Here is a 23,046-nt window from a genome sequence, read left to right on the forward strand (position 1 = left end):
ACATTTTTTGTGAAAGGATAGTTTGTAAATGTATTTTGCATTTTCATGTAATTTTACTAGTCCATTTAAGGTCGAATAGAATAGAATAGAATAGAATAGAATAGAATAGAATCGAATAGAATCGAATCTTCATTTTGTCAGTAGTAGTTTGTCACACATGTAAACATGCACCACACACCAAAATTTGTCGTCTGTCTTTAACCCATCACTAGATCATGCATCACACACACTGTATACTAGGCAGTGGGCTCACCATGTCAGGCGCCCAGGGAGCAAATGGGGAGGTTAAGTGCCATGCTCAAGGGCACATCAGCCAACAACTCAACCTCACCTAAAATGACTTTGATTGTTAATATGTTCAGTGTTCATTTTGCATTTCACAAATTCATCCCACGGGCTGATTTGGACCCTTTGGCGGGCTGGTTTTGGACCACAGGCTGCATGTTTAACACCCCTGCGTTCTCTTTTTGTTAAAGTGATAGAGCAACCATAGTCTAAAGTTAAGGAGGAAAATGAAAACAAAGTGAATCTGTTTTTATTCCGGTAAATAAAATTATTCTCTACTGCTGTACTGTTTTATTACCTATAATAGCTTTCACGCTTGAGGCCAAATTGGGCTGTATGTAGCCTCTGAACTAAAATGAGTTTGACATCCATGACTTAACCATTGCACCAGGTTTATTCTATGACAGAGGCATAAATGGAACAGAAACAGACAAATTGCAGTTGTATCTGTTCGACGATCGTGGCCTTTTTGCGGCTACGTTGCATGTATGACGTGTGATTTGAGAGGACAGAGGCTGATGATGTATGTGCGTGTGTGTGTTGTCCTGGTTTCAACTCTGCCGTTTCTGCACTCTCACATTATCATACAGAGCAGACGGAGTGCGTGTGCTGGGTAGTAAAACTCTCCTCTGCTCGCAGACAGTCTCCTCTCTCTTCTCCCCCCTTCACCACCACCCCCCCCCCTCCTCATCTCCTCTCCTGCTGAGCTCCCCATGTGCAATCTGTAGACTGCACACGTACGCTGCCTACCTGAGAGGGAGTCTCTGAGCGCGTGCGTATGGGTCTGTGTGTGGCGGAGGGTGAAGGAGACGGCGAACGCCACGGACCGCGTATGAGGCTTTTCTGAGAGCTCAAGTGTTCACCTCGAGTCGGCACAAAAAAAAAAAAAAACACACAAACGCACACTCCATTCCAAAGTGTGTGCTTGCAATGTGCGAACCGACAGCGTCTGCCGAACATGGCAGCCAGACAATCTCTGCGTCTGCGTCCCACTGTGTACAGCTGACAGCAATCACCTGAACTGGAATGAACCGGACTTATGTAACTTTAACTGCCATGGCCGTGGCTGGTATAAAACAAGCCCCACTGTGTAGAGGAGGGTCATCCAGGAAGCAAAAGTTTACAGCACAAAGTCCGACACAGAGACGTGACTCGTGCTTTACCTTGAAATACTGGAGGACGCCTTAATTTACTTCACATGCTTTCCAAGTACCGGGTCGAGATCAGTTCATCGTAGGTTCATCTGTATAAACACTGAGCTGCTCTTTGTTGGGACAGGCCATCACAGTGAACTGAACAAAAGCAGCTCCTGAAATAATAAAAAAAATAGGACCAAAGACCCTGTATCTGACCCAGCGTGTTCTATCAAGAATTAATAACAAGTTGAATTTGTGAGGTTGTCAGGTTCTGTTCTATGTTAGAGTCCTGTGGTCTGGATGCAGCAGATCAATCTCCCAATATATATATGTATATGTCACAGTCGAGATTGAAATCCAGTAGGATTTGTAATTCTACTAGGACAGATAGGAATTTTAGTTTGCCCTAGGACAAACTGAAATCCTATCTGTCCTAGGGTTAGGGTTAGGGGGTTAGCGTTAGAGGGGGTTGGGGGGGGGGGGGGGGGGTTAGGGTTAGGATTAATCTTCAGATCCTAATTTCTTGTAGGATTTCAGTTTGTCCTAGGACAAACTGAAATCCTATCTGTCCTAGAGTTAGGGTTAGGGTTGGGGGTTGGGGTTAGGGGGTTAGGGTTAGGGTTAGGGTTAGGGGGGGTTGGGGGGGGGGGTTAGGGGGTTAGGATTAGGATTAATCTTCAGATCCTAATTTCTTGTAGGATTTCAGTTTGTCCTAGGACAAACTAAAATTTCAATCTGTCCTAGTAGGATTTGTAATCCTACTAGGACAGATTGAAATTTTAGTTTGTCCTAGGACAAACTGAAATCCTATCTGTCCTAGTAGGATTACGAATCCTACTGGATTTCAATCTCTACTGTGACATATATATATATATATATCCTTTATTTAACCAGGTAAAAAAGCCTCATTGAGATTTCTAATCTCTTTTTCATGAGTGACATGAAAAGAAAAGCAGCATAACACACAGTTTCTGACAAGACAAGACATAATCAACACATAATAAACTAGAAGCACTCGGAGAGCGCAGACCTCCACCAAGGCCGATGAGTGGGCCCTCCCGTGCCCCCCCACCCTCAATCACCACCAAAATTTAATAATTTGTTCCTTGTGCCAGTATCAACATTTCCTGAAATTTTCATCAAAATCCGTCCATAAGTTTTTGAGTTATCTTGCACACAGACAGAGAGACAGACAAACCAACACCGGTAAAAACATAACCTCCTTGGTGAAGGTAAAAAAAAAAAAAACTTAAATCAATAGTGACAAAACAATCATTTGTGCAAGTTTAAAAACAGTTACATCGAATAGATATTCAATAGAAGTTAATTAAATGAAAATCCATATATGACTTCCTATCAGAGCTCAATACTAACTGATATCTGTAACCATTTCCATTTTATAAACTACCAAAATATGGACCATTATAAGTAAAGGCACATATTTCAAAAATTTGTCAAAACTTCAGAAATCTAAATTTCTTAAAGCTGTGAACAAACTCTGTAGACATTGTCTCAAGGAAGCTGCATAAAACATTTGAAATGAATCCAACCAGTAGTTTTGGAGAAGAACACTGCTAAAATCTAGACATTGGTGACCTTGAGTTTGACCCTATAGGGTCACTCAAGGTCAAAGGTCACGATACCAAATGAAAGTACATATGTAACTTCCTATTAGTGCTCAGTAGTAACTATATTGGTATCTGTAACCATTTACATGTTATAAACCATCAAAATATGGGCCATTATAAGTAAAGGCAAATTTTTCTTATCTCAAAAATTTGGGTTAGGGTTAGGGTTAAAGGTCACGATACCAAATGAAAGTACATATGTAACTTCCTATTAGTGCTCAGTAGTAACTATATTGATATCTGTAACCATTTGCACGTTACAAACCATCAAAATATGGGCCATTACAAGTAAAAACAAAATTTTAATATTTCAAAAATGTGTCGAATACTCTACAATCTGAATTTCTCAAAACTGTGAACAAGCTTTGTAGACATTGTCCCAAGGAAGCTCCATAACAAATTTGAAATGAATCTGACCTTTAATTTTGGAGAAGAAGACTGCTGAAATCTAGACATTGGTGACCTTGAGTTTCCCCCTTCAAGGTCACTTGAGGTCAAAGGTCATGGTACCAAATGAAAGTCCATATATAACTTCCTATCAGTGCTCAATAGTAACTATACTGGTATCTGTAACCATTTACATGTTATAAACCATCAAGATATGGACCATTACAAGTAAAGGCAAATTTTTCTTATCTCAAAAATTTGTCAAAAATTCAAAAATCTAAATTTCTTAAAACTGTGAACAAACTTTGTAGACATTGTCCCAAAGAAGCTGCATACATTTTTTTTTAAATGAATCCGACCAGTAGTTTTGGAGAAGAACAATGCTAAAATCTAGACATTGGTGACCTTGAGTTTCACCCTTCAAGGTCACTTGAGGTCAAAGGTCATGGTACCAAATGAAAGTCCATATATAACTTCCTATCAGTGCTCAATAGTAACTACGTTGATATCTGTAACCATCGTCATGTCATAAACCATCAAAATATGGACCATTCTAAGTAAAGGCAAATTTTAAATGTTTGAAAAATTCGTCAAAAATTCAGAAAGAAAAATATCTCAAAATTGCACACACACTTTGTAGACACTGTCACAAGGAAGCTGCATATGAAATTTGAAATGAATCCAACTAGCATTTTCGTCAGAGATGTATTAATTTCGTATCTGTTTACCCATTGGTTGTTTATTGTAAAGCGTCTTTGAGTACTTACAAAAGCGGTATATAAAACCGATGTATTATTATTATTATTATTATTATTATTATTATTATTATTATTATTACGCTTGAAGAAATTGCTGACGAAGATGACTACGAAGACGATTAAAAAAAAAAAAAAAAGGAAATCAAAGAGAGCATAGCACTACTTTATGACTGACAGCGGATGTCAACATCAGCCCACGTCAGCTGATTCTCTCCTCCTCATCTGATGTGACCTCATTCAAGGCCCCATATTTTAACTGTTAAACTACCATTACTGCCTCAGCCGGATGCCACAGCTGCTCTTACTCACAACCAACCCCCACTTTTTATGCAACGGACTCAGACTCCGTCCACATTAATGCAGATATTTGTCAAAAACTGATATTTTCCTCTATATTTGAGCCCCTTATCAACATGTGAACAGTATTTTTGGAAATGCCTTCCTGGGTGAGTTTCAGTATACGCATGTGGAAAGTGAAGAGAGTGAAAATGATGACATCACATCCAGATTCAGACACGCTTATTGTTGTCTTGTGTATTAAACCTGCACCTGACTCATCAAATATAGGTCATGTAAGTTAAACAATGAAGTCCACAAGTATTCAACTCATTGTAGCTGTCTTATTAGAGCGTCCTTTACTCGTACCAGTCAGACTCAGTTCAGTCTTCTATACAGAGGGCCCAAAATACGGAATAATCTGCCGACTTTTCTTACAGAGCTTCCTTAAATTCAGTTTAAAAAAGCTGTAAAAACTCTCCTGAGTGATTGTAATTTTCCACAGGGGATACATAACATAATAACCTATAAATAATGACAACTCCAAATTTTTGTCTTTGTTTTAGTGTAAAAAAAACCCCATTAAATTATGAAAATACTTACTTTTATAAACTATCCAAAAAATAAACAAAAAAAATGATAAAACTGAAATTTCAATTAAAAAACATAAGAAAATTTAGTGCAATTTTAACAATATTATTCCTCAACTTATCATTTCTCCATGTGCATTATGGATCAGATCTACAAAGACACTAAACACTTAAAATTGTGCTTAATTTTCTTTAGACATTTCAGGTTGTTCATAATTGCTCAGGTTATTCACATTTTCTTGTTACAGGATAGTTTGTAAATGTAAATATTTTCATAATTTAATGTTGTTTTTTGCACTAAAACAAAGGAAAAAATTTAAGTTGTTAATTCTAGATTTTTTTTGGACTTAATTCAAGATTTTTTTTTTTTAATTAATTGAAGATTTTTTTTTTTTGCTTAATTCAATATTTTTTTTTACTTAATTGAGGATTTTTTTTTGCTAAATTCAAGATTTTTTTTATTTAATTCAAGATTTTTTTGGCTTAATTCAAGATTTTTTGCTAAATTTGAGATTTTTTTTTACTTAATTGAAGATTTTTTTTTACTTAATTGAAGATTTTTTCTTTTTGCTTAATTCAAGATTTTTTCCTTAATTCAAGCTAATTTTTTTGCTTAATTCAATTCAAGACTGTGGAATTTTTGCACTTGGTAAAAACATCCCAGGGGCTGAACTGGACTCTTTGGCGGGCCACATTTGGCCCCCGGGCCGCATGTTTGACACCCCTGGGTTAGTACATTAGCACGTAGTTATGTAGTAATGGTAGAATCAAACTTCCTGTTATTGTCTTCTGTTATCTGCTCTCTATGATTTTAGTTGTGTTTAAACATGCACAGATGTAAAAGAACAAAATAAATCAACGTACATGAAGATATCAGAGTACTGAGGAGAAATCCAAGTGTGGTAATCCGATTTGTCATAATCAGATTACTGCTGTTATCTGATAAAACATATGAGATTATCCTGTTTACATGATCACTTGAATAATCTGATAAATCCAGAAATCAGATAATGATCGGAGTATGATCTGCCTTGGCAGAGGTCTGCGCTCTCCGAGTTCTTCTAGTTCTAGTGCTTTTAGTTAGTGTATGAATTCCTCACTGATGTGTGTAAAAGTTCTCTGACTGGGTCGCAGTGACCTTGACCAAATTCTAACCAGTTCATCCATGAGTCCAGGTGAGCGTTTATGCCAAATAGGAACAAATTCCCTGAAGGCGTTTGAGAGAAGGGGACAGACGGACAACACAAAAACACAATGCCGACACGGCTGTCGCTGGCACTGACATACTTATTAAAAAAAAGCAAAAAAACACACTTTACGAGTGAAAAATGAAAATGCACAGTGGGTTTTGGCCCTGCCCTGAGTGGAGAGCAACACAAGTTTGGCTGCTGTATCTTCCAGTCGACTCTCTGCACTAATATCGTGGACAAAAGCCAGAATGTGTGAAAATAAAAAGCACAATAGCATCGGTATAGCGCTTTAATGACGCTACCCGAATGCAGCTGCACACACAAATCAATGAATCTAGAGGTGTAATTATGGGATACTAAAACATCCTGGCATCCAAACACTACCCGGCAAAGACGAAGCAGCCATGAGCCACGGTGAGAGAAAAGCCTGAACGGTCTCGGTAACCCCTATCCTCTCTCTCTCTCTGAACAGAAAACTAATTGATTGAATCCTACATGCAGGTAAGAAGCTCTGCCAACACAACCTGGCTTGTATCGTAACCTTTTTGTCTCCATTTCTGGCATGCATCTTCGCTGAGGGAATGGTGTGTTGAAGATTATACACGGGGAACAAACACGGGTTGGTGAAAAGAAACGAAGAAAAGGATAAGAGGAGTGAGTGACTAAGAGAGAGAGAGAGAGAGAGAGAGAGAGGAGGGGGGGAGGAGGGAGGGCGATGAAGATAGAAAGCGAAAAAGGGGAAATAATGAGAGAAGAAGAAAAATGTTCCCGCTCTCAGAAAGATGAATTGGTTGATAGTTTGCAGACAGCCTTTTCAATGTGTCAGTGGAATGACTATATCCATCCCCTTCTTCACTAATAAGGTAGAGAATCCCCAAGACACAACCGGAGGGATCTATTCATTTGTCTCCAATAACACTGCCACCTTTCTGCTCATATTAGCCAGGATTTGCATAGCTACATTTACATAAGGATTTAATAATGTCGTCTGAAGGAGGCGAAATGCACCTGTCAATCATTCCCGGTTCACTAAAGGGTTTCTGTGCTCTTCCAGGCAATCATTGGATCAGATTTTTTAGCATTTTCCAACACTAGCAAGGAGTGCATTTCATAAAGTCTGAACCCGGTGCTTGCTAAACCCGGCTTCCTTTTCAGGTCCTCATTAAATCTGCGCTTTGTGAATTAATGCTGAAAGCTGTGACATCCAGCTGAAAAAAAAGGAGGTTTCAGTTCAGTTTTACAGCTCAGACGGTACTCACAGTCACAAATACGTTTCACATCAGAATCTGGGGGTTCTCAGCTGATCCGCACGGACTAAAGAACTACAGCTACACACGTCTGCTGGTGTTATTATATAATTACAGACAAGTTTAAAAAAAAAAGGGTGTGGGTTTGTCTGTTGTGGGGATGTCGACCTCCGGGCCTGAGAAGTGAAGCTAATTCCCATGTGTCAGAATATGCAGTTCCGTGTATGTCCACTAGGGGTTGGATTTAACCCTTAGGGCACAGGTGTCAAACATGCGGCCGGGGGGCCAAAACCGGCCCACCAAAGGTTCCAATCTGGCCCGCGGGATGAATTTGCAAAGTGCAGAAGATATTAACAGTCAAGGGCATCAAACTGGAAACTAATAGTATAATAACCTAGAAGTAATGACTCCAAATGTTCTTCTTGGTTTCATGTGGAAAAAAAAAAAAAGACATCATGCCTATAAATAATGGCAACATCATTTTTTTCTCTTTCATTTACTGCAAAGAACATTAAATTCTGATATCCTTTAATAATAAGGATAATAATAATAATAATAATAATAATAATAATAATAATAATAATAAGCGTCTTTGAGTACTTAGAAAAGCGCTATATAAAACCGATGTATTATTATTATTATTATTATTATTATTAAATCGTCAATAACCTGAACAAATATGAACAACCTGAAATATCTAAAGAAAAATCAGTGCAATTTTAACAATATTCTGCCTGTTTTGTGTCTTGGTAGATCTGATCTGTAAGCACATGTATTAATCATAAGTTGAGGCATAATATTGATCAGATTTTTCTTATTATTATTTCTTCATATTTTTCTTCAGAAGTTTCAGTTTTTTCGGGTTATTCACATCTTTTTTTGTTTGGATAGTTTGTAAAATATAAATGTTTTCATCATTTAATGTTATTTTTTGCAAATAAAAAATTTGGAGTTGTCATTATTTATAGGTTATTATGTTATTATTTGACTGGTCCGGCCCACTGGAGATCAAATTGAGCTGAATGTGGCCCCTGGAAGAAAATGAGTTTGACACCCCTGCCTTAGGGGCTCACAGCCACAGCCCCGTGAATCAATCACATGACATTTTCAACATGTCGTAGCGTCAGAAGTCGGTCACGTAGACCACTGGGGACAGCTGCATTCGAAAGTGCGGACTTGAAACACTCTCCCACATTTTATTTCATTTTGATAGAGCAAATACAACCGGAGACATGATGGTTTGAACTCGAAGCAAACAAACATGAGTAAAAGTATGAAAATGAAGTGGGGGGGTGTTATATTTCTGACCATATCTTCGTAATTTTTTGTCGTTGTTCAAAACAGAAAAAACTGGCCAAATCTGCGGATTCTAATCCACAGACTGCAGACCACAGACTTTAAAAATTCATTCGAAATTTGAACTTTGACCTACTTTTCCCAAAATGTAATCACACCTGAACTGTGCTGAACTTAAAAATGTGCCCCGTGTAAGGAGAGCAGGAACTGTTTTTTTTGTTTGTTTGTTGGTTTGTTTGTTTTTGGGTAGTGGGGGCTTTTGCAAATAGTTTTCACATGATTCAGGACAAAACAAAGGCAATCCTTTCAAACATCCATTTGCCAAAGCCTGGGTGGCGACCCACAGCTGGATCGCTGATGATTTTATTTGGGTCACGAAAACGAATTTGCATTTAAAGCATTAAAAACTAAAAACAAGTTTCAACAACAACCAAGTTTTTCATCGAACTGAATGTTTCTGTTGTTGTGATGAGTGCACTTTTAACTAGAGGTCCACAGATGATAGACACTTAAAGCAGATTTAACAAGTGGTGCCAGGCACAACAAACCCCTCATACGTATTGTAGCTAATTTTGGCATCGATCCAGCTGATGTCATCATATCTATGCATGTGATGATGTCAGCATATCAGTTGCCTCTATATATACCATCCCAGGAACACTGATGCTGTAAACCCATAATGTAATACTTTCTGTAAATTAATACCAATAAACTAATGTTAGCTGAGTAGAAATGCTTGGACAGTTATTTATTTAACGCCACTACGTGAGAAATAGATCATGTAACAAGGTAACAAGTGGTTCCAGGCACAACAAACCCCACCCCTCACATGTATTGTAGCTTATTTTGGCATCGATCCAGCTGATGTCATCATATGTACGCATGTGTTGATATCAGCATATCAGTTGCCACTATATATGTGCCAAGTTTGAAGTAAATTGAAACAAAATTAATGTTTTTATTAGGGATGTCCGATATTGGCTTTTTTGCCTAAAACAGATATGCCGATATTGTCCAACGCTTAATTTCCGATTCTGATATCTACCGATACCGCTGCCGATCTACAGGGTGGGGAAGCAAAATTTACAATGAACATTTAGTTGTTTTTTTCTCAGCAGGCACTACGTCAATTGTTTTGAAACCAAACATATATTGATGTCATAATCATACCTAACACTATTATCCATACCTTTTCAGAAACTTTTGCCCATATGAGTAATCAGGAAAGCAAACGTCAAAGAGTGTGTGATTTGCTGAATGCACTCGTCACACCAAAGGAGATTTCAAAAATAGTTGGAGTGTCCATAAAGACTGTTTATAATGGAAAGAAGAGAATGACTATGAACAAAACTATTACGAGAAAGTCTGGAAGATACTATTAAAGAAGAATGGGAGAAGTTGTCGCCTGAATATTTGAGGAACACTTGCGCAAGTTTCAGGAAGTGTGTGAAGGCAGTTATTGAGAAAGAAGGAGGACACATAGAATAAAAACATTTTCTATTATGGAAATTTTCTTGTGGCAAATAAATTCTCATGACTTTCAATAAACTAATTGGTCATACACTGTCTTTCAATCCCTGCCTCAAAATATTGTAAATTTTGCTTCCCCACCCTGTATGTGGGATATTAAACTAATTTTAGGTAACATCACATATCTCCTGTCATGGAATTAACACATCAGGCCTAATTTTATTGTGATGCCCCATTGGATGCATTCTCAAATGCAACAAGGCTTTTAAAATGTAAACACTGTCTGTGCAAAGAATACGTACTTCAACTTAAGTTGTGGAAAAAATGCCATATTTATTTATTTTCTCTCCCTCCCTCCATGAGTCTATTACAGTGTGGCAACTCTACTGTACAGTTTTGAAAACTGCACATTTCTGTCAGCTACAAACAATGCTTCATTTACACGTTGGTAAATGCCGGTGAAATCAAGGCATTATTTTATCAGTTTTAATGACAAAAAAACGATAACAATATTCACCGATATTACATTTTTATGCCAATATCAGGCTGATAATATCGGTGGGCTGATATTATCAGACATCCCTAGTTTTTACAGATATGCGAAATTTCTCCCAATATAAGTAAATTGAAGACAAAAAAATATTTTAAAAATTCATAAAAAATTTGAACTTTGACCTACTTTTCCCAAAATGTAATCACATCTATTATGGGTCACTGGCAATCTATAAACCTAATTTGGTATGAATTCCACCAATAGTTTCGCTGCTAGACCTTTAACAAATAAACAAACAAACAAACCAAACCAAAAACAATACCACTTGCCTCCCCTTCGGGGGGTGGAGTAATAACCTACAAATAATGTCAACTCCAAACTTTCACCATGTTTTAGAGTGAAAAAAGTAAAACTACGTAATGAAAATGCTTAAATCTACAACTATCCTTTTAAAAAAATGAGACTGAAATGAGGCACGTGAGAATTTCTGCTCATTTAATGATAATACAATGAAAGTCTGACAGAGATAAGTTATATTTATATCATGAGGATTTCACAAAAGAGGGATAAATCAGAAAAACTAGAAAAGCACTCGGACAGCGCAGACCTCCACCAAGGCCGATCAGTGCTCCCCCCAGATCACAACCAAAATGTAATCATTTGTTCCTTGTGCCAGTATCAACATTTCCTGAAATTTTCATCCAAATCCGTCCATAACTTTTTGAGTTATCTTGCACACGGACAGACAGACAGACAGACAAACCAACACCAGCAAAAACATAACCTCCTTGGCGGAGGTAAAAATAAAAAATAAATCAACAGAAATTTGAACATGTACTATAAGCATCAGCCAAGTTGTAATTTAAATACAGCATTTACCTATATACGTATTTACACTTGTGTAAGTTTGTTTATTTCAAGTGGACAAACCAACTCTTATCATAGTCATAATTTGCAAAAACTATAAAAATAACAGAAACAGCACTCAGCAACTGACGTCACCGTTTAAAATTGTACTTATGAGCTGATGAGCAAACGAATGAATAGATGATAATGAGGATGAGGAGAAACAGAATGAAAACACTCTGAGCTTCCCCTGGGTGAGTTCATCTAACACTGAACGGTGACGAACGCTGATCCAGAGCGACGTACAAATCACATGTGACCGCTCTGTCAAACTTAAGACACATATGGAAGTGGTTCAAGGCAGAAGTGAAAAGAGCAGAGTGCATGTGATCTGTGGAGCTCACACTTTTATGACATAAAAACTAAAATAAATCAGACTTGAGCCTGAATGTAGACTGACTATTGATACTAAAATGTGGCATAATCAGCTCAGTCATTTCACAAAAAACACAGTCTGTGCATCAAAGTTGTGCTTCTTTCAGTCATTTCAAGTAAATATGAGGTTATTGTCAGCGCCGTCACTGATAGGAATGAAAGAAAATGCTCTTTTTTTAGTATAAAAGCAAATCAACAATGATTCCCATTCATAGGACACAACATTAAACAGCAACCATGACAGCACATAGACATTAAGTCAGTCGATAAACACATCACACATGTTTAACCCTCCGGTATCCGGGTGCGCTTTTTAGGCACACTTCGCACTTCATGTTAAAAAACTTCACATTATTTTTCACAATTTAAATAAGGTTAGAAGTCAAAAGTTGTTCATTTGTGCATGATCTTTAAAATTCTGGCCCCCAACTAAAATGTGCACATTGTAAACAAAAGAAAATTACAAAACTAGCATCTGTCTCCCAAGTGTGCCTAAAACACACTATTTCTTCCATTATAACCACTGTTTTTGATCCCAAAGCCATTAAGGCATAAATCCTGCTTTTACTGATATCTGGGCTTCATTTGAGAGGTGAGGGTCTAAATTAATTTATTAACGTTGTTAATGTTGTTGTTAATCATTGACATATGCCAGGCTGCAAAAATCAAATAATATGTAATCCAATTTTTATGTAGTATTTTGGAAAAAAAAAAAAAAAAACATATTTTGTGTTTTTTGCATCAAAAAATGTAGTGACATCATGATGAAAAGAGATGGTTTAAAAGGTTAAAAAAATGTAAAATGAATGATTATTTGATATGTATGATTAGGGCTGACCTTGATTTACAAAAATAAAACCAAATTAGAGCAGAAAAATAAATCCATATATAATATTTAATAGTTTGATTTATAGGTGTGCCATTTTGGCACACTTGGTGACAGATGCTAGTATTTTTGAGCATTTGACCTAGCGCCAAAAATAATCATGCAAATTAACCAATGTTGGAGTTAATCACCAACATATGCCTGGCTGCAAAAATCAAATAATATGTGATCCACTTTTTATGTAGCATATTGAAAAAAAAAAAATTTTGTGTGTTTTTTGCATTTTAAAAAATGGTTTGTTTACATTGCAAACACAGCATTTAAAGGGTTAAAAAAAAATGTGACAATTATTGAGTATTTGGTATTTTTATTTATAGCTCAAGTTGATGAAATAGAAAAAAGGGTAAAAGAATTAAAAACAAACTGTATGAAAATTTTTTTGACATTATTCCACAAGTGTGTCAAAATGGCACACTTGGTGCTTAGTAAGGGCCTTGATGGACGGGATACCGGAGGGTTAATACTGTAAACTATTGTTTTTACAGACTTTACAGTAATAATTGTTGTCATTTAGTTGATGATTTGTCTTATATGTGGGTGCAGACAGGAAATTTGTGTGAAGTTAAAACAAATATGAAGGAGACTAAACATGACGTTGACCGGGGTCACTCTGAAAACGATGAGGACAAAAACTATCCTCACGGTTTAGTGAGCTTGTGCTTTTTTAAATTTAGAGAACATTAAATACAATTTGAGAGGTCAGCCATCGAAATTTCAAGTAGTATGGGGCTCCATTAAATACTTAAAAAAAAAAAAAAATTAAGAGTGCTTTTAGTGCAGTTTTCCAATACACACTTTTTTTTTCTTTTTCCGGTTTGTCATGCTATATATACATGTGCATTCTGCAATAATATTAATAAAACTACATGTCCATATCTACTATTAGGCTATTTTTTTTCTTTCTTTGCTTTTTTATTTATTTATTTATTTATTTATTTTATGCATTTTTTTTTTTTTTATTCTTTTATTCTTTTTTTCTATTTTACGTTTTTTGTTCTGAGTACTTTGGTATTTTTTATTACTATCATCAACTATGTCTTGTAGGGCCAGGGATGGAGGGGTGAGGGAGTGGGAAGAATGGGACATGCTTATCCCATAAAGACCCAAATATACACCAGCGACCAAATTCATCTGCTGATCTAAAATGTTTAAAACCTGTGGATCCATTAATCCTATGAATACATTTAAATAATTGGTGTAAAATGCAGTTTATCATCTTTTCATGGTCATCAGATATGACCCATTTGGACGTTCACAGGTTCCGTTGTTACCGTGGAAACACCGTCACCTTCTACAACATTGATTCACCAGTAAAACCCATGGAGTTGAATCAATGACAGTGGATGGAGACACTTGTTTTATGTTCATTTAATGATACATTTTGATGAAAATGTTAGTTTTTAAATCAGTTTTCTCAGTTTTTGATGTAATAACTGTCACCTTTAATCTGAGCTTTTATGAACATCTACACAATCAGACCATCAATTATTGGAAAATATCAGATTTTTACTGGAAAAATGCTAAATACAGAGGATTATTTGATGATAAATGGTGACAAATCACTTAAGAATGGCTAAATATAGAGAAAAAAATCATTTGGGAAATACCATAAAAGTAGCACTGGGTCTTTGTGGGTTAATGCCTCTGAAATTGAATATTCAAACATTCAATGCAGCATAAATCTGCACCAAAAAATGATAAATATGTTTAAAGAAAAAAAAAAAAAAACAGAAACTTGTACCTTAATGAGTGACAACCTCTGTCACATGACTATAGTCTGAGTCTGAAAAGCCTGATAAGAACCAGAAAATTGTACTTTACAAATCAATCTATTATATTATACATGGAAACTTTGCTTAACTGAATTATATATAATAATATTGCTTTTATTTTTAGGTAGCCCGTTAAACCCAGATGCCCACAGTAATCACAGTTCTCTTTGTGTTGCCATGGTAACCCTACCAGACACTTGTAGCGATATACACATTCTATACATCCACGTAACCAGAAGAACGTCAGCTAAAAGCTCGACAAAACCAATTTTCCGAAAACAAAACACAATCCAAACAACGAGCACTTAAATGAGCAAACGTATCACACAGGCTAAGAGTCTGAAACCAGTGTATGTCATGAATAATTCAATAAAACAACAGACCAATGAGACAGACTTTACAGCGCTAAGCTAACACTAAGCAGATCCGACAGTACAAGTAGTATTTCTCTACTGATAAAACTCACTGAACACGGCAAAGAAAAGCAAAACTAAAGGTCGTATTATGAAGCAGTGATCATAAATGTAGTCTTACCTTTGCTGTTTTCTCATCATAATTTGGTTTTACACAGTCGTGGAAAAAATTATTAGACCACCCCTTGTTTTCTTCAATTTCTTGTTCATTTTAATGCCTGGTACAACTAAAGGTACATTTGTTTGCGCAAATATAATGATAACAACAATAATAGCTCATAGTAGTTTAATTTCAGAGCTGATATCTATCCATTTTCCATGGTTTTCTTGATAATAACCAAAATCACTTCAGTTCTTACATCAATATCTATGGCATTGTACTGACAAAAACAGTGCTTTTAGGCATTCCATGTTTTCTTTTGTGTCTGTTTTAGTCACATGATACACACAGGAGTTAGTATTGATTGCATAACCATTGTTTTTGATGACTTTTGATGGTCTAATAATTTTTTCCACGACTGTATGAATGAAGCTTCTGCTATCGGGTAATCCATTGTTTTGTGTTACATTGAAATGATTCCCACTAGAGACAAATGCACACCTTCCTTCTACAGCTCTCTCCTATCTGTCCAAATCAAAATGACTAAATATAAAGACAGTCAGTGGGTTTACATGACAATGAAAAAAAATGAATTATTGCTTTAGTCTAACTAAAACTGGACTTTAAAAGACTTTTGAAAGACATTTTAAATTTTGCAGTGTTGTCCATTGTCATGCTAGTTGATGGCTCACAATCAACAATAGTTGTGGTCTGTGACAGTGTAAGTTAACCCATAAAGACCCAGTGCTACTTTTGTGTCGGTTCCCAAATGAATTTTTCTCAATATTTAACCCTTCGTAAGTGATGCATCACCATTTATTGTAACATTGTCCTCTTTATTTTAAGTTTTTTCAGGCTAAATCATGTATTTTGCTACATTTAATTTGGTGATCATCTAGATCACAGGTGTCAAACATGCAGCCCGGGGGCCAAATCCGGCCCATCAAAGGGTCCAGTCCGGCCCTTGAGATGAACTTGTGAAATGTAAAAATTACACAAAGATATTAACAATCCTTTTAGTTCAGGTTCCACATTCAGACCAATTCAATCTCAAGTGGGCAGGACCAGTGAAACACTATCATAAGAGAAATAATGACAAGTCCAATTTTTTCTCTTTGTAAATGTAAATATTTTCATGTATTTACTCTATAACAAAGTATAATTTTGCAAAAAATGTGAATAACCTGAACAAATATGAACAACCTGAAATGTCTTAAGAGAAGTAAGTATAATTTTAACAATATTCTGCCTGTTTCTAAATGTTTTGTGTATTTGTAGATCCACTGTGATCTGTAAGTTATAATGTACATGTGTAAATGATAAACTGAGGCAGAATTGTGTTAAAATTACACTTATTTTTTCAGTTTGTTCATGTTATTCACATCTTTTGAAAGGACAGTTTGTAGATGCAAACCTTTATATATTGCAAATTTACTTTTTTTTTGCTCTAAAACATAGAGAAAAGTTTGGAGTTGACATTATTTATATATTATTATGTTATTATTTTACTGGTTCGGCCCACTTCAGATCAAATTTAGCTGAATGCGGCCCCTTAACTACAATGACTTTGACACCCCTGAAGTAGATGTTCATAAAAACTCAGTAAATTCAAAGGTTATTATTACATCAAAACAGAAAAAAACATGAGGAAAAAATTACTTTTTCAGCAAAAATATCATTAACTAAACACAAAAAGAAGTGTCTCCATGCACTGTCATTAATCCAACTCTATGGGTTTTACTGGTGAATCAATGTTGTAGAAGATGATGGTGTTTCCATGGTAACTACGGAGCCTCTGAACATCCAGATGGGTCATATCTGATGACCATGAAATGATGACAAACTGCATTTAACACCATTTATTATTTACATGTATTGATAGGATTAATGGATCTAAACAGTTTATATCAGTAGATGGTTCTGGTCAGTGGTGGGTCTTCAGGTCTTTATGGGTTAAGTGTGCATATCGCATGGAGGCAACATGATTTCAACAATATATCCTTGTATTAATTGAGCTGCTGTGCATGTAAACATACTGACTGTTTATGGAAAAGTAAAGCCACTTTCCCAAGCTTCTGTGTCAACACATGGAATAAAAGCAGTAGAAGTGCATCCAGGTTGCTTCATATCAAAAACACACCGACGATTGGTTACTACAGCTGTCAATCACATATTAAGCCCTCCTACTTGTCTGAAAACACCTGTGATTCAGCAAAATCTTCACCACAGAGCCTGAAAACACCAGCAGTGAGCAGCATGCAGAGGTTGAACGTCCTCTCAGAACACATTTGATTTAAAAGTAAAATATGCAAAAAGGGAACTGTATAAAAAAAAATAAAATAAAATAAAATCAAACACTGCAGCTTTAAGAGCCGAATGAAAAAAATAATTAAATATGAGAAAATTATTTGTCAAGCATATTCAGAATGTCATAAGATAAAAGATCTTTCCGTGGTGCCATTTTAAGTTAACTATTTATTCGCTGAATTTCGATGTGCGTGTGTGATATGCACTGTTATGCAGATATGAAATCGCCTTCATCACTCTGGTCATTATTGCACAGCCCTGCCCATAATGAGCCTCATAAACTGTTTCTTGTCATCTCTTACCTTCCAGCCGCTGCCTGCCTCTCTGTAATAAGGGAAGTTGTCACAGATCCACTGGTAGATCTCGCTGAGGGTCATCCGTTTGCGCGGCGAGCCGTTGATGGCGAACGTTATGAGGCTGGCGTAGCTGTACGGCGGTTTTCCATCCCTGTGTTGTGCTGCTTCCTCCTGGTCCAGCGTCGTCGCCGGGTCCAGATGGGAGATTTTCTTGCCAGGCCCGTGTCCGTGATGGTGTCCGTGGTGATGGTGTCCGTGGTGATGATGGTGCCCGTGGTGATGGTGTCCCGCGTCGGCTTTCTGGATGGCCGCCCTCATGCTCAGCTGCGGGAGCCAGTCCATGGAGGTCAGACTGCTTTCCAGCTCCGAGGTCATGGCGCTCGGAGGCCAAAAAAAAAAAAAAAAAAGGTCAAAGGGGAAGCGACGTGAGGTTCGGTGGCTTGGCGAGCGGGGGGGCGGGGAAGGGGGGGTCTCCAGCCGGCTCACTGAATGGGTGTCGTGCAGTAGTCTTGGCTCAAGTCTGGAAGAGCAGGAGGTCTGTTTACTACGCCTATTCATCTCCTTCAGCTGGAGCAGAAAGCACACTTGGCAGAGACGCACACATGTTAACATGCACATTATTTTCCATATACAGTGAACTGTGCCGACTGCATAATGGAAAACTAAACAACTGGCACGGTTCTTACATGTTCTTGTGAAAAAAGACTAATATGACTGATTATGCACTAGTGTAATCAGTGTTGGGAAGCAAAGAGTTACATATAATAATGACGCTATGTGATTAAATTACAGTTATTTATCAAAATGTTGGCGATTTCCACAGGACATGAATCTAGTCTTTTTGATAAAAAGCTTACAGGGTGGGGAAGCAAAATTTACAACATTTTGAGGAAGGGATTGAAAGACAGTGTATGACCAATTAGTTTATTGAAAATCATGAGAATTTATTTGCCACAAGAAAATTGACATAATAGAAAATGTTTTTATTCTATGTGTCCTCCTTCTTTCTCAATAACTGCCTTCACACGCTTCCTGAAACTTGTGCAAGTGTTCCTCAAATATTCGGGCGACAACTTCTCCCATTCTTCTTTAATAGTATCTTCCAGACTTTCTCGTAATAGTTTTGCTCATAGTCATTCTCTTCTTACATTATAAACAGTCTTTATGGACACTCCAACTATTTTTGAAATCTCCTTTGGTGTGACGAGTGCATTCAGCAAATCACACACTCTTTGACGTTTGCTTTCCTGATTACTCATATGGGCAAATGTTTCTGAAAAGGTATGGATAATAGTGTTAGGTATGATTATGACATCAATATATGTTTGGTTTCAAAACAATTGACGTAGTGCCTGCTGAGAAAAAACAACTAAATGTTTATTGTAAATTTTGCTTCCCCACCCTGTATGTGGGACCAGCTTTGATTGTTGTTGTTTGTGTTTGCTTTGGGTGACTGTGCTTTAACCCATAAAGACCCAGTGCTACTTTTGTGGCAGTTCCCAAATACTTTTATCTCTAAGTGATTTATTACCATTTATTATCATATTACACTGGGTTACAAAAAAATGTTTTTTTTGCAAGTTGTCTAGGTTTTTTCAACTGAATTAGGACCATTTTGCACCGCTAAATCCAAAAATGACATCTGTTTTTCTCAGTCATGTCAGGTTTTTTTGCTAATTTGATTTTGAAAAATTTGATCTTCTCACAAAATTGATTACATTTTTGTGACTTTATCAGTTGATTTTTTATATAGTTCTCACCCAAAATAGGTTTTAAGAGAAAAAAAAATAATTTGATCACTTGATTCCTGTTAGATACAATGGTGTATTCAACGCAGATGTAGCAGAATATGTCAGGCTTATTTTTGCAAGATCTTCTAGTCCAAGCCATTTCATTCACCTGTAATATTTAAAAAAACCATTCATCATAAATCGGCAAAAGTAAAATCTTCAGAAGTCGTTTATTGCAAAAAATATGAAAGAATTTTGTATCTTATGATGTGAAAATGCCCATAAATGTAAGCAAAAATGTTAAAAAGCCAATATGTAGCATAGTTCAGAAAGTTGACCTGATTGAGCAAAATTAATGTGATTTTTGGATTCAGCACACCAAAATTATCCTAAATCTGCTCAAAAAACTTCAACAATAAATTTGTTGTGGACCAGTGTAACCGTTATATCCCTAACTGTAATATAAGCTGTGCATGATAAAAAAAACTTTAATCACATCACATCAATCACACAATCACATCATCTTTTTTTAAAATACATCATCACACTATAATAATAACAAACATCATGGGCTACTATGTGTGAGTGGAGGGTCTTACTCTTCCCATTCCTTTCCATCTTTCTTTGGGCCAAAGCATCTGGGGAAGTCACCGAAGTGAAAGGATGAGCCCTTCCCTCGTGCATGTTCACAAATTCTTCATTTAGCCAGTGCGATGGCCGCTGCTGCAAACGCACAAACACAAAACCACACAAGACGGTGAGCTCGCTCTGCCAGACAGCCTTCATAAGATATTAATATCGCACAACCGCTCAACTGGCCTCGGCATCTGTCCAACCCGATTAAAACTCTTCTCTCTCTCCCTCTCAGTGTTCTGTCTATCTGGATTGCCTCTCACTCTCGTTCCCTCCAAAGTGGAAATGGCAATTGGATCTGCAGAGTGACTAAAAGCTGGGGAATTGTTTTCACAAGTGCCTGCCAAATGGGGGGGAACAGCACGGGAGGAATTCCAACCCTCTAGAGGAGCAGAAAGGCTCGTCCCCTTTCCCTCCCTGTGTAACCCCCCCCCCCACCCCCCCACCCCGTGTTCCTGTTCTCTGACTCTCGACGTGCCTCACTCTCCTGTCAAGTCCATGCCCACCTCTCCACCCCCCCAGCCTCTCAGATCCTGCACAGACACACACAAACAATGAGAAACTCACGAAGCCTCCACATTTTAATTTGGTTGCTATTTTTAGAGAGCGGTGCTGAACTTAAAAATGTGCCCCGTGTAAGGAGAGCAGGAACTGTTTTTTTTTTTTTTTTTTTTTTTTTTTTTTGGGTAGTGGGGGCTTTTGCAAATAGTTTTCACATGATTCAGGACAAAACAAAGGCAATCCTTTAAAACAGCCATTTTCCAAAGCCTGGGTGGCGACCCACAGCTGGATCGCTGTTGATTTTATTTGGGTCACGAAAACAAATTTGCATTTAAAGCATTAAAAACTAAAAACAAGTTTCTACAATAACCAAGTTTTTCATAGAACTGAATGTTTCTGTTGTTGTGATGAGTGCACTTTTAACTGGAGGTCCACAGATGATGGATTGTTAAAGCAGTGGTGCCAGGTACAACAAACCCCTCACATGTATCGTAGCTTATTTTGGCATCGATCCAGCTGATGTCATCATGTCTATGCATGTGCTGATGTCAGCATATCAACTGCTTCTAGATATGTGCCAAGTTTGAAGTAAACTCAAGCAAAATTGATGATTTTATAAGATGTAAAATTTTGCCCATTATAAGTAAATGAAAAAAAAAAAAAGTTTCCAAAATTCATAAAAATGTAAACTTTGACCTACTTTTCCCAAATGTAATGACATGTATTCTGGGTCACTGGCAATCTATAAACCCAATCTGGTATGAATTCAACCAATAGTTTTGCTGCTAACAGACGTTTGAGATTTCACCTATTATAAGTAAACTAGCAGGTTCTAGATGTGCTAGTTTTTACGCTCTTGTGTAAACATGCATGCTGTACAGCATTTGTCCAGCAGTCACCGCCAAAGCGTTCTGGCCATAGCAACGTGATTGGAATGATTTTGTATTCCAAAATTACTAATATCTCCCAAAATACTGGTCATATCAACTTGCTGTTTTTGCTAGTCTGTTCCTTGGCCAAAAATACATAAGTATGACAAACTGCAGCTGTCAACTCTTTCTGGATTTTGTGTGAATCGCAAGACACACGTACATGCACGCACACAGAGGCCATTTGGCTTTTCTAATATTGATGGGAAAAAAAGAAAAGATTTTAAAAATTTAAAAAATTGGAACTTGGCCCACTGTTCCCAAAACTGTTATATGATGGCTTTTAGTGTTCTCAGAATATACACTATATGGACAAAAGTATTTAGACACGTTAAATTCAGGCATTTCAATACAAATCAATAATAACTTTTTAATAATTTTCTAATAATTATGATAAATATCATTGCATTTTAAGATTTTAAGTTGTTATCTTTACATCAATATTTCAATAAACTTCAATATTTCCTTAAAGCTTAATGGGAGATTTGTCTTCCTGAGTGAGATGTGAAGAAAGTAGATGGCTAGTTGTGGTAAAAATTTCTTTACAGTCAGAGCACAAAAAAATATTTTGGAAATTTACAGGTAGAACATTTAAATCATAGTCATGGATTTAAAAAAAAAAAATCAGTGTTGAAAGAAATTATGTAAAAACCATTTCTGAGGCATTTTAGAAGCAAAGATAATAATTTAAACAAGTGGTTCCAGGCACAACAAACCCGCCCCTCGCACATATTGTAACTTATTTTGGTATCGATCCAGCTGATGTCATCATGTCTATGCATGTGCTGATGTCAGCATATCAATTGCCTCTATATATGTGCCAAGATTGAAGTAAATTGAAACAAAATTGATGTTTTTATAGACATTTGAAATTTTGCCCATTATAAGCAAATGGGAGAAGAAAACAGATTTTAAAAATTCATTAAAAATTGGAAGTTTGACCTTCTGTTCCCAAAATGTAACCACATCTATTGTGGGTCACTGGCAATCTATAAACAAAATTTGGTTTGAATTCACCGATAGTTTTGCTGCTACAGACATTTGAAATTTTGCCCATTATAAGTAAATCAGGGAAAAAAGATTTTAAAAATTCATTAAAAAATTTTAACTTTGACCTAGTGTTCCCAAAACGTAATCAGATCTATTCTGGGTCACTGGCAATCTATAAACCCAATTTGGTATGAATTCAACCAACAGTTTTGCTGCTAGAGTCTGGACAAACAAACAAATAAAGAAACAAACCGAACCAAAAACAATACCCCTGGCCTCCCCTTCATTGGGTGGGGTAATAAGGATGGTTTGGAGCAAGAAAAAATACACAGACCACAGCTCCATTCACACTATAGGTCTTAATGCTAATTCAGATTGTTTGCTGAAATCGGATTTTTTTTGCATTGTTTACATTCTAATGTAAATGTGACTGCCATCAGACTCATGTGTGA

General features: G+C 36.7%; 1 protein-coding gene across 1 annotated transcript in view; it reads right to left on the reverse strand.

The window, feature by feature from the left end:
* Window positions 1-23,046, reverse strand: part of LOC115422987 (forkhead box protein J3-like) — a 331,117-nt gene that overhangs the window by 270,589 nt on the left and 37,482 nt on the right. Inside the window, exons 2-3 of the mRNA XM_030139653.1 lie at window positions 20,141-20,264; window positions 17,818-18,331 (exon numbers count right to left, since the gene is read on the reverse strand). Coding sequence (XP_029995513.1) covers window positions 17,818-18,186 — 369 coding nt within the window. The 5' untranslated portion in view covers window positions 18,187-18,331; window positions 20,141-20,264. The remainder of the gene's footprint in view (window positions 1-17,817; window positions 18,332-20,140; window positions 20,265-23,046) is intronic.

This window comes from Sphaeramia orbicularis, chromosome 7 (genome assembly GCF_902148855.1).
Source record: "Sphaeramia orbicularis chromosome 7, fSphaOr1.1, whole genome shotgun sequence".
NCBI classification, from domain to species: domain Eukaryota; kingdom Metazoa; phylum Chordata; class Actinopteri; order Kurtiformes; family Apogonidae; genus Sphaeramia; species Sphaeramia orbicularis.